The following is a 13,831-nucleotide window of genomic DNA, read 5'->3' as shown; positions in this document are numbered from 1 at the left end:
GGAGCCATTCGGGGACCTCGATCTACGCCGGCAGGGTAGAGGTAGGTAAGGGAAGAAGAGTGCGAGATCTAAACAATTTTTTTTTTAATCTTCCCTTCTAATCTGGGCTGGTAACGCATGCAATGTGTGACCTGGCAGAAAGCGCATTTGCTTCACCTTGATGAGTTTTTTTTTTTTTTTTTTTTTTTTTTTTTGCACTGGCGAATCCCAATGGAAATGTGGAAGGAGCCTCCATTTGATCGTCTGGATCTAGTGCGTTCTCCAATCCAGACGCCGCGGCGGGAAGCATGATGAGTTGTACTCCTGTGTATGAATGGATACCTACTGAGGAGGTCTTGAGGGTCCGGCTTTGTCGATGGCGATTCTTTGTAATCGATGCAAGTGGAAGTTTACTAAACCTTTCATGTGCTTCTGGTGTGCACACCTTTTGTGAATGAACTATTTAGCTAATCACTGTGGCGAGGTTGATAAATTCCTGTTGTTTTCCCGCTTGCTCTTCACTCGCAGAGCTCATTCTCATTTGTGTCGTCGCGCGCATTATTTCATCCAACAAATACGTACCTAGCGTATTGGGTCAGGAAATATTTGTAAGAATTGGGGAAACCCTTTTTTTCCCAGGTCATTTGTTGCGACCGGGAGCCCCTGTACTGCCCCTGGCACGTCCTGGCAACAGCTGACGTGATAGCGCGACCGATTAAACACGCAACGAAACGAAGGAGCGGCGAATTCCTACCTCTATCACTCACAAAGCAACAATATCCGGCTTTCATTCAACGCACAGCGCAGCGTCCATCTCCCCATTTAAAACCAAACTGAACTCCATCCCTTTCGGTACCCCCGATTTGCCAAGGACCACCACAGCAAACAAATCTCAACATTCCTTTTTTTTTTCTTCTCGCCCCTTTCGAATCTTCTCTCCCGATCGCGACACAGAAAGTCCAGTCCACTCCACCTGGAAATTTGAGTAACTGATCAGGCGCCCTTCTTCAACCACCACAACGTCGCCAAGATGGCGTGGTCAAAGACGACGCGCATCCAAGTGATGCTGGCGATCGATGTCATGTTCTTCCTCCTGGAACTGTCCGTCGGTCTCGCTGTCGGATCACTTGCACTCTTGGCGGATTCATTTCACATGGTACGTCGCATACGCCGGGATACATTGGGACTCACCGAACCCTTTTGTTACGGTTTGTGTTTTAAACAAGACTCGGTGACTAACACCATATCCTATGTAGTTAAACGATATCATTTCCCTACTTGTCGGATTGTGGGCCCTTTCTTTGACCAAGCGGGCGACAACAGATCAGTTCTCCTACGGTGTAAGTCTTGCGATCCGGTGTGATTCCCGATCCCATATTCTTTCGCTAACCGGGTGTGACTGTCTTAGTGGTTACGCGCGGAAATTCTCGGTGCCTTCTTCAACGCGGTATTCCTGATTGCGCTTTGCGTGTCCATCGTTCTTGAAGCCCTCGGCCGATTCATCAACCCTCCCACGATCGACAACCCGAAACTGATTCTGATTGTTGGGTCACTTGGCCTTGCCTCGAACCTCGTTGGCTTCGTCGTTCTCGGCGGACACGGCCACTCCCATGGGCCTGGCGGACACGACCACGGCCACGACGAACATGGGCATGACCATGCGGACGCCCACGAGCACGACCATGGATATGAGCACAGCGCGGTCGCCGAGGAAGGACGCGCGGGGGTAGCGAGCGATGCGCATAATCACCAGACGGGTAGAACCCGGAAGTCGAGCAACGCCAGACACGCTCGCTTCACGAGCATCGAAGACATGCAAATTTATCCAGCTAGCTTCAGGCAAGAGATCATTGAGGCGAGCAGGTCCCAGCCGGAGGAGGAGGAGTCCAGCAGTGAGAATAGCTCTGACAACGAAAACGGCGGACATGATAACACCAACACCGAAAACACCCCGTTGATTGGAGGATCGAATGGACACAATCACCAACATTATGGCGCACACTCATTTTCGTCAAAGAAGGGACGACGGAACTCGAACGTTCATCGCGAGCACAACCACACCAAGCCGAAGAAGGCAAGCAAGGGCGGACACGGACACAGCCATGCTGATATGGGCATGAATGCAATGGTTCTTCACGTCATTGGAGATGCGTTGGGTAACGTCGGTGTCATAGCCACGGCCCTGATTATCTGGCTCACTAACTGGCCGGGGCGCTTCTATGCTGACCCTGCCGTCTCGCTCTTCATCACCGTCATCATCCTCCGCTCAGCCATCCCACTCACTCTTGCGGCTTCCAAGATCCTGCTCCAGGCGACGCCCGAGCACATCGACCTCAAGCAAATACGGGAAGATATCCAAGATCTGGAGGGTGTAGTCAGTTGCCACCACGTCCACGTCTGGCAGCTTGACGACACGAGCCTCGTTGCCTCGCTGCACATCCAGGTGGACTTCCCAATTTCCGCGGCCGGCGGTGACAAGTGGATGGAGCTCTCCAGGCAGGTCCGGCAGTGTCTGCACGAATATGGAATCCACAGCGCTACGATCCAGCCCGAGTTTTGCCTCGACACGACACACAACCACACCGAGGAGGCCGCGACTTCGCCCCGCCCGGACGACTCGTCGTCTTCGCTTCCTGGATGCGGCAAGGCGGATGGGAAGTGCTTGCTTGCCTGCGTGGAGGATTGCTCGGGCCGGGGCTGCTGTGTCGTGCCGGGCGTGTCGAGGCCGGAGAGCACCCATTCTCATGACGGGGATGGCCATCATCACCACTAGGCCCGGCTGGAATGGTTGTTTCATGATTAATCGATAAGCAGTCGAAAATTTATGAGTTTAGTTCTTGAAGAAATGGCCCAAGTGATTCGTTATTCTGATTGTTTTTTGAAACCGGACCCATGGAGTGGACATGAGAATTCTATCCGAATCATCATTTCTGGCCGATATGTCTGCGTTTCGGCATGCTGCATTACAAAGGGATAGGGGTTTGTCTTAAAAGCGTTACACGGAGCAGCGGAATAGGTGTTATGGTTACACTTGGGTTTGAGGGAGGGAATATGAATAAACGTCATTACGTACAAAGCGAGTGAGGGATACACAAAATATTTTAAAGGTTATGGCATCTATTTACTGTATACGAGGTCTTTCAGCGCCGATATGTCCTTTGAGCATATACAGCATCAGGCATGAAGTAGACAGCAATTTGGTCTTTCTGTGGCCTTTTAAGTAACTGAGCGGTTTTAGTGCCACACCAGTTCCAGGCGAGTATGAACCGAATCAATCCACTGCTTCATTCAGGGAGTACGATCTGCGAAAAGGTCCGGATGAGATTCCTTCCCGATGATTACTGCTGAAGTCGATATTCTATAATTCCATTGAGTCCTGAAACGTATCTCGCATTTCACAACTCATAAATGAGTTTGGAAAGGGAGCTCCGACCTCGCAACTGCCGTGACGTGCTGGATGATCTGCGCACAAGCCAAGTACCGCGGCTTTGTTCCCGATCTGACACCCGACGCCGCTATCAAGTGCTTATCTTATCTCGGGCTGCCGAATCAACGACAACCTAAGAACTAACTCACCGAATGACACAACCACTTCCATCCAACCCCGTCACTTCCTCCATCTCACCGTACATAAAGGTAGCTGTATAGTCATTAATTATTTGTTATGAAGCACGGAAAACATTTCGTGATACATCTTTTCACATAGACTAAGAGGACGGACATCCACCGACATCCTGAGTTCGACTACCTCTATCACATTCCAAACAAGAAGGACAAACTGAAGTACCTTCTTTTGGCCTTGCCCTCTTACATAATATATGCTGCTGAATAATTCTCGACTTTAGTTCCCTTTTTCTTACTTCACTTTGTTGCCTGTCTAGTCGTTCTTTACCACCAATCCCCCTCCAAAAGCAAGATGGATACGTCCGGAGAAGCCAATCCTGACCTTGAGTCTTTCCGTGAGCAATGGAGAGCAGAGGTTCGGGCTAGACTGCCAACAACACAAGCTTCATCTTCTTCTTCTCAACAGCAACCACCAGCACCACCACCGCCACCAACACCACAACAACAACAACCAACACCATCTGCAGCGGAGCTTGCGGCAGAACACCATCTTCACCCCCGGAAACCTCCACCAGCACCGGCCAAAAAGGCTGCTGCACCACGTCAGGACTACGAAGACGACTATGTTCAGCCGAGGTCTTTTGATGCACCGAACGATGAAGCTGCAGCCGCGTCCACATCGACACAAGGGGAATGGACGGTAAAGAAGACCACAAAGGATCCGGTCACGGCGCTTGATCATTATGAGAAAGCTGTGGAGAGAGAGGCTGCGGGCAGCTTGGGTGATAGTCTGAAGCTTTATAGGAAGGCGTTTAGGGTATGTCTTGAAACTCACGAATTTTACGAAATTCTGCCTTTTTATCGATGTCCATTGATTGGCTGACTCAGGGATGTTCATAGATGGACGATAGCGTGGATCAGAAATACAAGAACAAGTACTTTCCCAAGTCAAAGGCGAAGCCGCCTGCGACGGCTTCTCCTGGTACTGCTGGCGGTGCAGAGAGTGCTGCCACCGCGCCATCATCAGCGGAACAGCCGCAGACCATGAAGGAGCTGATCAACAGCTTCGCAGGGTTAGCGATCGAGCCGGAAGGTCCTCCTGTAGAAGGGATGCCACCGCCTCCGTGTCCCATTGCCTCTCTTCCCGAAGAGCTTCTGGTTCACATCATGCGTGACGTGGCAATCCTAGACGTTGCTGACTTTGTCCGTCTTGCGCAAGTTTGCAAGAGGTTCGCTTTTTTGGTCGCCACCGAAGATCGAATTTGGCGACGCATCTGCTTGGGTGACGAGTTCGGGTTTGGTAGCATGCATTATCACTGGCAGCGGCAAATCACTTGGGAACCGCTGACGGAGGAAGACCTTCTCACCGAATTCGAGGAGCAAATGCAAGCACAGGAGAAAGCCCGAGCAGAAAAGGCCGCGGAGCTCGACAAGGGCGCTGCGGATGAAGATGATGATGAAAAAACCGCAGAGACCCCGGACGTTTCCCTGCTACTCCCCTTGACCCCCGCACAACGAGCCGAAAAGCACGCAGAAGAATCGCGAGCCACCACCCTGGTCTTCTACAAGACCGTCTACAACTCCAGTTGGCTACGCATGTGGCGTCTCCGTCCCCGCATCCGCTTCAATGGCTGCTACATCAGCACCGTGAACTACATCCGCACCGGCCAGGCCAATGCTAACGCCACCACCTGGGGTAGCCCCGTGCACATCGTCACCTACTACCGCTACCTGCGCTTCTTCCGTGACGGCACCGTCATCAGCCTGCTCACCACCGCCGAGCCCGCCGACGTTGTCTACCACCTCACCCGCGAGGCCATGACGCTGCATGCCGGTAAGAGGCAGGCCGCTAACAACACCGCGCTTACACACCTCCCTAGCGCGCCGATGCAGTACGCCCTCAAGGGCCGCTGGCGTCTGGCCTCGGCGGCGGATAACCCGGCTGCTCCTTTGAATGAGATCGAAGGCGATTTGATTGTTGAGACGGAGGGCGTGGGCAAGTACATATATCGCTTGGATCTGACGCTGAAGTCGGCGGGCAAGATGGGAGCCAAGAACAACAAGCTTGTTTGGAGGGGGTTTTATAACTATGATAGGATGACGGATGATTGGGGCGAGTTTACACTGAAGCATGATAAGCCGTTCTTCTTCAGTCGGGTCAAGAGTTATGGGGTTTTGGGGGAGTAGAGAGAGAGAAAAAGAAAGATAAAGCTTGGGGAATGGTGTGCTTTGTAAATAGAAAGACTGGAAGACGGTTGATATTGGAATGGAATGAGATCATTACTATCATGGTTAGATTGTTTCAGCGGATGACATCTTTGGTTAAACCTTTGAGATTCATGAAAACAAAGTGCAAGTAGGTCTCTGAACCACCATCGCTGATGTCAACCATAACGAACGCAATATGTGTGGTTTTTCTTACCAAAATTTCAGGGCGACCTGTAAATACACGTACTGGCATTACACGAACCCGTATCGCTCACCTCGGTCAGCCACACTACGCTGTCGGTATGCATTCTGCCGCATCTCCCCGCCTGTCGGTCCTCCCGGTTGGTTTCCCCCTGCCTGCCTCTCTGCAATTCAGCAACTGATTGACCTAAGCTTTGAGAGCTCAGACCCGAGTTCTACTGTCATTGACGACGTCACTTTGATAACTGTACCTACCAAACCTTCACATGAATGCATACATACACAGCAAACTGACAAGATCAACCAAGTGTGGTATCTGCGCGGATCTCACTACACCTAAATCTTATAGCAAACTCTCCCTCCTCACTTATTAGCAGCAAGAGAAGCTGCTGTTGTCTCAGGTCTTGGCATCAAAGCACCTCAAGCACTCAAAAAAGATCACCGCAAGAATGGCCGCCAAAAAGCCAGTCAACTGGTGGCTCTGGACCAAGATGTTGCTCGGGTAAGATTTTTTTTCTCTTCCATCCCTACCTCCTCTTACATCTCACAAGTCCAAATTCCAAGAAGAGAGATCTAACAAACTCCTTGTTACCCCAAACAAACAGTGGAGCAGCAATCTGCGTCGGCGGTCCTGCATTCACCTACTGGCTCACCCCGACAGACGAGGAGCTCTTCCAAAAGTACAACCCGGAGCTGCAGAAGAGGAGTCTGGAGAGGCGGTTCGAGCGTCAGCAGGAGTTTGATGACTTTGTTACCAAGTTGAAGGAGTACTCCAAGTCTGATAAGCCAAGTAAGCTTTCTTCCCCTCTGTCCCTTTTGTCCGTTTGTTGGCAATTCTGTTGGAGTTTTTCGTTGGGATGGAGATGGAAGATGGAGATGGATAGAGGTGGGGATTTGGATGCGGATGTGGATAGGAAGAGAGAGAGAGATGGGAATGGGCAAAGCAAGATGAAGATGAAATAAGTGAGATAAGTAGCTTGCTAACTTTTGACTTTCCTAGTCTGGACGGTTCAGGCTGAGGCTGAGGAAAGGGAGAGACAGCAGCGGGCGTCGGTGCAGAAGAGTCTGGCATTGGCGGATGAGGTGAAGGCTAGGAAAGAGGCTATGAGGCGTGAGGCCGGTCTTCCGCTTGAGAAGTAGTGGTTGGGCTAGCTTACGTTGGGAAGTGGTCATACGTAGGCGGGTTGGGTTGTAACATCATGATTCTGTACAAAACTACTGTGTATTCTGAGATGGGTATTGAAAGAGAAGGCGTTCAAAAGGGTCTTGGGTTTTTAGGACGGGGATGATCAGCTTTTGGTTCCAAGTCCCATGGTCGCGAAGTTGTGCAGTATCACGATGTTCTCTGGAAAGACTGCTTGCTGCTTCGATGAAAAGAATGGAGGGTATAGGACCGTCATCTAACCTAAACTATAGTGAAGCGAACTGTCCCATGTACAACCACGTTGGCAGATATCATCCTATGAGGGACATCATAACAGACGATGATGTCAAGTCCCAAGGTGAGGCGAGCTTGCTTTCGCGGTGAACAGGAAACAAGTCAAGGTGAGCACCAAAGCAGGTGGGGTAGAATTTTGATGTGGTTCCTCTAGCTGAACATACGAGGCTCGGCATACAAGACTCATTCCACGACTTCCAAACGCAGATGAAGATGAGGCTCGATATCAACACTATATAGATCAAAGGAAACTCCCGGTGACTGTAGTAGGGTTGTTTACTTAACCATTTCGAACCATGCCATATAAGCTCAACATGGCGGCGGGGGTGTAGGTAAGTGGAAAGTTTCTTGAAGGACAAGATTTTAAGCATGCACGGGCCAACTGCCCATCCAGCACCGCCGCGAAACGCTCACACATCACCCTCTTCTCAGCCAGCAACATGAACCCCCCAGCCCGCAAGCCCAGAGCCCACACTGCCGCCCACAGGTCCTTGATGAGGTCCCAGCGCCAAACTAACCCTGAGCTCTAAGGTTCACCGAGATCTCCCGCACCTTTCGCTTTTTCCCCACAACAGATCAATCTCACATCCTCTCATCACCAAACAAACCGCCAGCAAAAATGTCGGATGTTCAGGAGCGTTTGAAGAAGCTGGGCGCCTCGGCCCGTATCGGTATGTTGTCGCCCATGTTTTCGCTCTGTAGGATGAGGTTCTGTTCGACAGGCTAACAAAGGTGGTTTTCCCTCCGCTTTAGGGTATGTAGAAATTTGAATATCACTCGTCAATCGCTCTCGCACACAACACGCACAAAAAAAAGAGCCAGCACCGAATTACCCCTCCATTCTTTCGCGCGCGCCCTCGATTGTCTCCCACACAAAAAAACCTCCCCCCGCGAGCCCAGCGAAAGGCGATGAGCAACGTTGCAGATGCAGACAAAATGAGAGGCTTTTGATTTCTGACAATGGACTTTTTTTTCGAAATGAAATAGAGGCAAGGGTACTCCCCGCAGAAAGGTCAAGAGAGCGCCTGCCCGCTCCGCTGGCGATGACAAGAAGCTCCAGGCCACCCTCAAGAAGGTCAATGTTCAGCCCATCCAGGCCATCGAGGAGGTGAACATGTTCAAGAGCGACGGCAACGTCATCCACTTCGCCGCCCCTAAGGGTACGTACCAATACGCCCAGTTTCAATTTCGCGATATGGACCCCCCTTGACTGGGCTTGGTCAAAACTCGTTCTATATGCAAGAGTGTTATGGCCTACTTAGTCAGGCGGCCTCTTGATATATTGCGACAGCTAAGCTTCAAACGTTGCTTGGGGGCTTGTCTGCTAACAAGTTGTGTTTTTTGTACCACAGTTCACGCCGCTGTCCCCGCCAACACTTTTGCCATCTACGGCAACGGTGAGGACAAGGAGCTCACTGAGCTCGTCCCCGGTATCCTTAACCAGCTCGGCCCCGACTCCCTTGCTTCCCTCCGCAAGCTTGCCGAGAGCTACCAGAACATGCAGAAGAACGAGAAGGACGCTGAGGAGGATGATATTCCCGATCTCGTTGCCGGCGAGAACTTCGAGAGCAAGGTCGAGTAAATTACAAAAAAATAAAATACTCCCTCTCTCTGTTTGATTCCCCCAAAGCGCGGTTTTTCCTATCTACATATTTGCGGTGACATTTATCATGGCGTGCTGCGTTGGGGAAATCACGGGGTCTCTTCAACCCGTCCTTTAGTTGTTCAATGTCTTCTCATGATGGGTTATGAATCTATGTGAAGCTGGGAAATGCTCTTCGGGCCGCAATGTTGATGTCATCTTCAGCTCCAAGAGAAAGGATGTTACTTGGTACATGTGGCAACGAGGCGGAAAGACGTGTTTAATTGTCTTCGTCCATCTCGGTTTTGCTCCTGGACTCTTCCAGAGAAAGACTGCGGTTGAAATGATGGCTATAGGAACAACGCCGATGCTACATCAAAACGATGTACATAACCAAAACAAAACAACTGACCAAGCGCTGGAAAAAAGAAAAAGCTTCTTGGCCTCTCGAAACAACACTGGAGAAGTGCGAATCAGGAATTGTGTCCCATATCATGACAACAAGACAAAGATGATGTGGAGACGAGGCATGTTGTGCCTTCAAGTGCGCAAGTGAAACGTCACTCATTCACGCTTTGTATAGTGACCACATATCTCCCAGCAATCCTTCTCTGAATCATTCCTCAACACTCTTTTAATTTACTCAAGTTTAAAGCTTCCACCCCCAGTATTCCTCACCCACCCTTTCAACGCCACCCTTTTCGTCTCCTCCTTTGCCCTCCGTCTCCCCTCAAGCAAGCTACTTCCATCCTTGATCTCATCATAAACAATGTCCGTACTTCCCAGGACTCGCTTGATCTCGCCATCATCATCATCGAGCGCCATCATCGAACAAACCTCCCTCGCCAAAGTCCACATCTTTCGCCGAGAGACCAGACTCGCTCCTCGTAGATCAAACTGCTTCCGGCCCTGTAACACGCCACCCACCAAACCCTCCCCATCGCGCGGGCCGTTGAGCGTCCATGATGTCGCGAGGTTGCTTGCTATGAGCTTCTTTGGCTTTGTGTCCTTGACGTCTGCCATGTCCGTCATATCTGTTGAGGAGGAATTATTATTTGGAGGGAGTATAGCCCTCCTGGAAAATGCAAACTCCATCTTCGTCGTCTCAACCCTAAACTCCCGAAAGACATATCCTGCACCCTCCAGCTTCGCGCTCACGCTCGTGTCAAGTAAGGGTGCCATCCGCCCCCCATCAGCAGATGAAGAAGAGAAACACCGACTACAAGCCACGGCAGAATACTGAGACGCGGGCAAGATGACGCTGGACAGGTATGCGTTCGCAGGCGAGACCAAAGCGCTGGTGAGAGAGGACAGAAGCGAGGTGACTTGTTTAAGGGCAAGTTTGTCGGAGCAGGACTTGGATAAGCTGGGAGGGGCGTCGCCGCGTGAGGGCTTGCGGCGGACGATTCCGAGTTGAGAGAAGTAGGCGCGGCCGGGGAGAGGGGTGTCGGTGTCGTCTGCTGATGCTGGGGTTGGTGCTTGTGCTTCGGTTGGCAGGTCTCCTGGTGTTGGGGATGGGACTTCCCAGGGCGAGGCGTCGTCTTGAGCGGCCATGATTAGTTCCATGCTTGCGTCCCCGCCTGGTAGATTGGTGTGTTAGTCATGGGCTTTACCGGGGTCGAGTCGTCTCTGGTGAAGGGGGGGTTTGGGCAGCGGGGACACATACAAGGCGCTTCGGAGCAGTACATGTGTAAGCTCACATCTTCCCTCCAGGCGAACGGTTGTCCTTGCCATACTCCCGCTGTTCCTTGCTGTCCTTGGTTTTCATGTTGGGCTGTTATCCTTCGGTAGATGAACTCGGATTGCGAGGCACCATCCCCCTGAAGAGCGAGGCGTTTACACTCTTCGAGGATGAACCGGTTGAAGGCTCGTATAGCAAGTATCTCGGCGTGCCAGTCATGAATGGCCACTCCGTTGGTTTGGGGCAGCTTGGATGCCGGAAGGCACTTCATACCTGTTCTATGACCAACAATCCATCCTTAGCTCCAGCAACAGACTTATCTTGCGTGATCATGAAGGCACATTGGACACTTCAGTGGTCCCGGCGGTCCATTGTACGTACTTACGCCAAAGCTACACATTTCAGTCCGTTTGGGCCTAGAGATTGTATCAGTCAGGAGTTTGCATTTCTTTCTTCTAGGCATATAACGAGCAGCACCTTTGGCTACAATGCCGGCCATAGGAACCCATTCGTGAAGACCATTGTCGCGGACACTGGGCTTCCGTTTCGCAGGGAGTTTGCTGAACTCTTCAAGAACAGCAGAGGCAATTGCGTCTGCATCAGTCATCATAACTTTGCAAGTTCAGGTCGGTGTAATTTTGACGTTTTCGTATGTTTGCATGCGTTAGAAAGAACGACTTGGAACAGCCTCCAAAGTCCAAACTCCTTGTGATGAAGCACTTGTCGTTTGACAAGGGTTGGGGTTAGCCGTTGACAGCCAGTTCGTAACGTGGAAGTACGGAAAATCAATGGAGCAAACCGCATGCACCAGACGCAGAAGATAAAAATCACACAGGTTTTCAGACGGAACTCCGAGGTGAGTGTACCTTGTTCATGCAAGTTACAGTGGTGATGCTTCGCGACCAAAAAGTAAATCAGATGCCCGTCGTTCGTTCCGCACTTATCGATGGTAAATTGGGCTATAAATTTGCTTGAGGATGACGTCCTACAGCCCGGACCACCTGGCAGATAAGTGGCGGCGATTGTTTCCGCCCGCGTTGCCAGCCCGCTGCCAGCCCACTTGAGCCACCCCAACGCTGAAGTGGACCACATGGTCCGTGCAGCCAGCCTATCACAAGGCAGCCCTATCGCACAACCTCGCTGCGGAAAGAAATTGAGGAAAATCGACGCTGGAACATTGCACCTTCGAGGAAGCATCTCCCGACAACCGACAATCTCGACAGCAAACCGCCACAATGAGAACGTACGACGATACCTTCTCCGGCCAGAGGATCTACCCTGGAAAGGTACGGTTTTTTTTGCCCGTCCAAAATGATTTGCGGCTCGAAAATGCTACCGGGATCTGAACCCGTGGGGAATTGGTCTTGGTTTTGGATTTGGGGAGGGAACGACTTTTCGAGAGCGAGCGAGAGATATTGACGGATCTCGTCCCCGCGACGTCGACGATATTCTGATTGAGGGGGATCATGAAGGACCAGCCAGAACAACAAGAGGAGGGAAATGCAGCCACCGTGATAAAAGTGCTGACATGTTTTCTTTGACACCGTTAGGGTAAGCTGTACGTCCGTGGCGACAGCAAGATCTTCCGTTTCCAGAACGGCAAGTCCGAGTCGCTTTTCCTCCAGCGCAAGAACCCCCGCCGCATTGCCTGGACTGTCCTCTACCGCCGCCAGCACAAGAAGGGTATCTCTGAGGTACGCAAGAAACCACATATCCGCACTCGGGCCCATTCTTCTTCCCCCGTTGCGCACACCGTCACCAGCCCCCTATTCTACCGATTCTGCCGAAGCAATATCGAAGACTTCGAGATTTTGACGGAGAGGGATATCGCGAATACGGATACTTTGGACGCGCGCGCAACTGGGTGAAGGGGATCGATGGGGGGGAAACCGTTGCGCGAAGCAGATGACTGACACCCATTACAGGAGGTCGCCAAGAAGCGCTCCCGCCGTACCGTCAAGGCCCAGCGTGCCATCGTCGGTGCCTCCCTCGAGGTGATCAAGGAGCGCCGCTCCATGCGCCCTGAGGCCCGCTCCGCCGCTCGTCTCGCCGCCATCAAGGAGTCCAAGGCCAAGAAGCAGGAGACTCAGGCCGCCAAGAAGGCTGAGAAGGCCAAGAACGCTGCCAACCCCAAGGCCCGTGTCACCTCGAAGCAGGGTGCCAAGGGTGCGCCCGTCAAGGTCGCTGCCAAGTCCCGTTAAATGCGGTCTTGTCGGTCGGGGGGCACGATGATGTGAAGGGAGAATGGAATGTCTTTACGGTCCTGCGTGGCAAGCTGGAAGGGATACGCGGAGTCGGTCTGGTCGGTTCTCGGTTCTTTTTTTTTGCCTGCACTCAGCTGGAGGGTTTTCGTCTCGTTTAACGAAAACAATACAACAGCTTGGTTTCTGGAAGGGCCGGTTGCATGGATCCCTGCGTCTAACGGATATGACATCAAACGCTTTGCATGGGTAGCTTAACAGAATGCCGACTTATGCATTGGTCAAAGACGAACAAAATCCATATCCCACCTCCCTGTGATACTAGGGAGGCGAGAGAAAGTTTTGGGGCCGTTGGGACGAAGGAACAGGGATCTGGCAATCATAATATAACGCTGCGCTTCAGCGGGCAAAAGGCATATCACGCGGCTTCTATTCTCTGTACCTCGTGATACTCTATCAAGCAAATACCCAGTCACAACAAGAGTATCCCGCGACTATCATCGCGTTCCCCTTGACATTTGTTTTGGTTCCCATTACTTCTCTACTTGGTGTGGTGGGTAAGAGTCTAATTAGGTGAAGCAGGTATTGAACACATTGTCTGTGCAAAAAAGTGCTGTGCCTGGCAGGGTGGTTTTTACTTTTGCTCGCAACCACAGTATATGAGTTTTGCCGGTGTTGATGATTACTGTTTGCCTTTGTTTTGTTTCTTTGCCTTGGCTTTTCCAACCCCCCTTTTCTCTATTTAGAGCTTAGCCAGGACACCCTCGGCACCAGTGTTGGCGATGCTCTTAGGCACCTCATCCAACTCGGCGTAGGTAACCTTGCCGTGGTCGATGACAATAGCATAGCGCTTGGTGCGGTCACCCTGGGTCCAACCGATGGTCTTGCTGAACTTGCAGTCGGCATCGGACATGAAAAGCTAAGCATTCGTTGCGTGTCAGTTACGTGTGGGGTTTTGGGGGGGGGGGNGGGGGGGG

The 13,831-nt window shown here is 51.6% G+C and overlaps 7 protein-coding genes across 7 annotated transcripts in view; 5 read left to right on the top strand and 2 right to left on the bottom strand.

The window, feature by feature from the left end:
- Positions 1-943: 943 nt before the first annotated feature.
- On the top strand, positions 944-3,199 carry NEUTE1DRAFT_72543 (uncharacterized protein; the record flags this gene model as incomplete). The annotated part of the gene is made up of 3 exons (XM_009858010.1): positions 944-1,135; positions 1,236-1,319; positions 1,388-3,199. 3 exons carry the CDS (start codon positions 1,010-1,012, stop codon positions 2,750-2,752), a joined length of 1,575 nt encoding a protein of 524 aa, XP_009856312.1.
- Positions 3,200-3,895: 696 nt separating this feature from the next.
- On the top strand, positions 3,896-5,851 carry NEUTE1DRAFT_91233 (uncharacterized protein; the record flags this gene model as incomplete). Its single annotated transcript, XM_009858009.1, has 3 exons — positions 3,896-3,958; positions 4,010-4,360; positions 4,444-5,851. 3 exons carry the CDS (start codon positions 3,896-3,898, stop codon positions 5,728-5,730), a joined length of 1,701 nt encoding a protein of 566 aa, XP_009856311.1.
- A 550-nt stretch (positions 5,852-6,401) lies between these two features.
- On the top strand, positions 6,402-7,092 carry NEUTE1DRAFT_53805 (uncharacterized protein; the record flags this gene model as incomplete). The annotated part of the gene is made up of 3 exons (XM_009858008.1): positions 6,402-6,454; positions 6,558-6,742; positions 6,953-7,092. The coding sequence occupies 3 exons, from the start codon at positions 6,402-6,404 to the stop codon at positions 7,090-7,092; spliced, it is 378 nt and encodes a 125-aa protein (XP_009856310.1).
- An 824-nt stretch (positions 7,093-7,916) lies between these two features.
- Positions 7,917-9,421, top strand: NEUTE1DRAFT_118880 (uncharacterized protein; the record flags this gene model as incomplete). The annotated part of the gene is made up of 3 exons (XM_009858007.1): positions 7,917-8,062; positions 8,378-8,550; positions 8,743-9,421. The coding sequence occupies 3 exons, from the start codon at positions 8,010-8,012 to the stop codon at positions 8,970-8,972; spliced, it is 456 nt and encodes a 151-aa protein (XP_009856309.1).
- A 190-nt stretch (positions 9,422-9,611) lies between these two features.
- Positions 9,612-11,260, bottom strand: NEUTE1DRAFT_126133 (uncharacterized protein; the record flags this gene model as incomplete). The annotated part of the gene is made up of 4 exons (XM_009858006.1): positions 9,612-10,552; positions 10,639-10,931; positions 11,039-11,069; positions 11,131-11,260. 4 exons carry the CDS (start codon positions 11,258-11,260, stop codon positions 9,612-9,614), a joined length of 1,395 nt encoding a protein of 464 aa, XP_009856308.1.
- Positions 11,261-11,888: 628 nt separating this feature from the next.
- Positions 11,889-12,854, top strand: NEUTE1DRAFT_53204 (uncharacterized protein; the record flags this gene model as incomplete). The annotated part of the gene is made up of 3 exons (XM_009858005.1): positions 11,889-11,939; positions 12,204-12,347; positions 12,579-12,854. 3 exons carry the CDS (start codon positions 11,889-11,891, stop codon positions 12,852-12,854), a joined length of 471 nt encoding a protein of 156 aa, XP_009856307.1.
- Positions 12,855-13,596: 742 nt separating this feature from the next.
- Positions 13,597-13,831, bottom strand: part of NEUTE1DRAFT_105642 (uncharacterized protein) — a gene marked incomplete at both ends in the record, with an annotated part of 1,823 nt that continues 1,588 nt past the window's right edge. Inside the window, one exon of the mRNA XM_009858004.1 lies at positions 13,597-13,773. Within this exon, the coding sequence (XP_009856306.1) occupies positions 13,597-13,773 (177 nt within the window). The remainder of the gene's footprint in view (positions 13,774-13,831) is intronic.

The sequence above is a fragment of the Neurospora tetrasperma genome, assembly GCF_000213175.1.
Source record: "Neurospora tetrasperma FGSC 2508 unplaced genomic scaffold NEUTE1scaffold_81, whole genome shotgun sequence".
Lineage (NCBI taxonomy): Eukaryota > Fungi > Ascomycota > Sordariomycetes > Sordariales > Sordariaceae > Neurospora > Neurospora tetrasperma.
The sequence above is the reverse complement of the archived record's forward strand: the minus strand, read 5'-3'. Positions and strand labels throughout refer to the sequence as shown.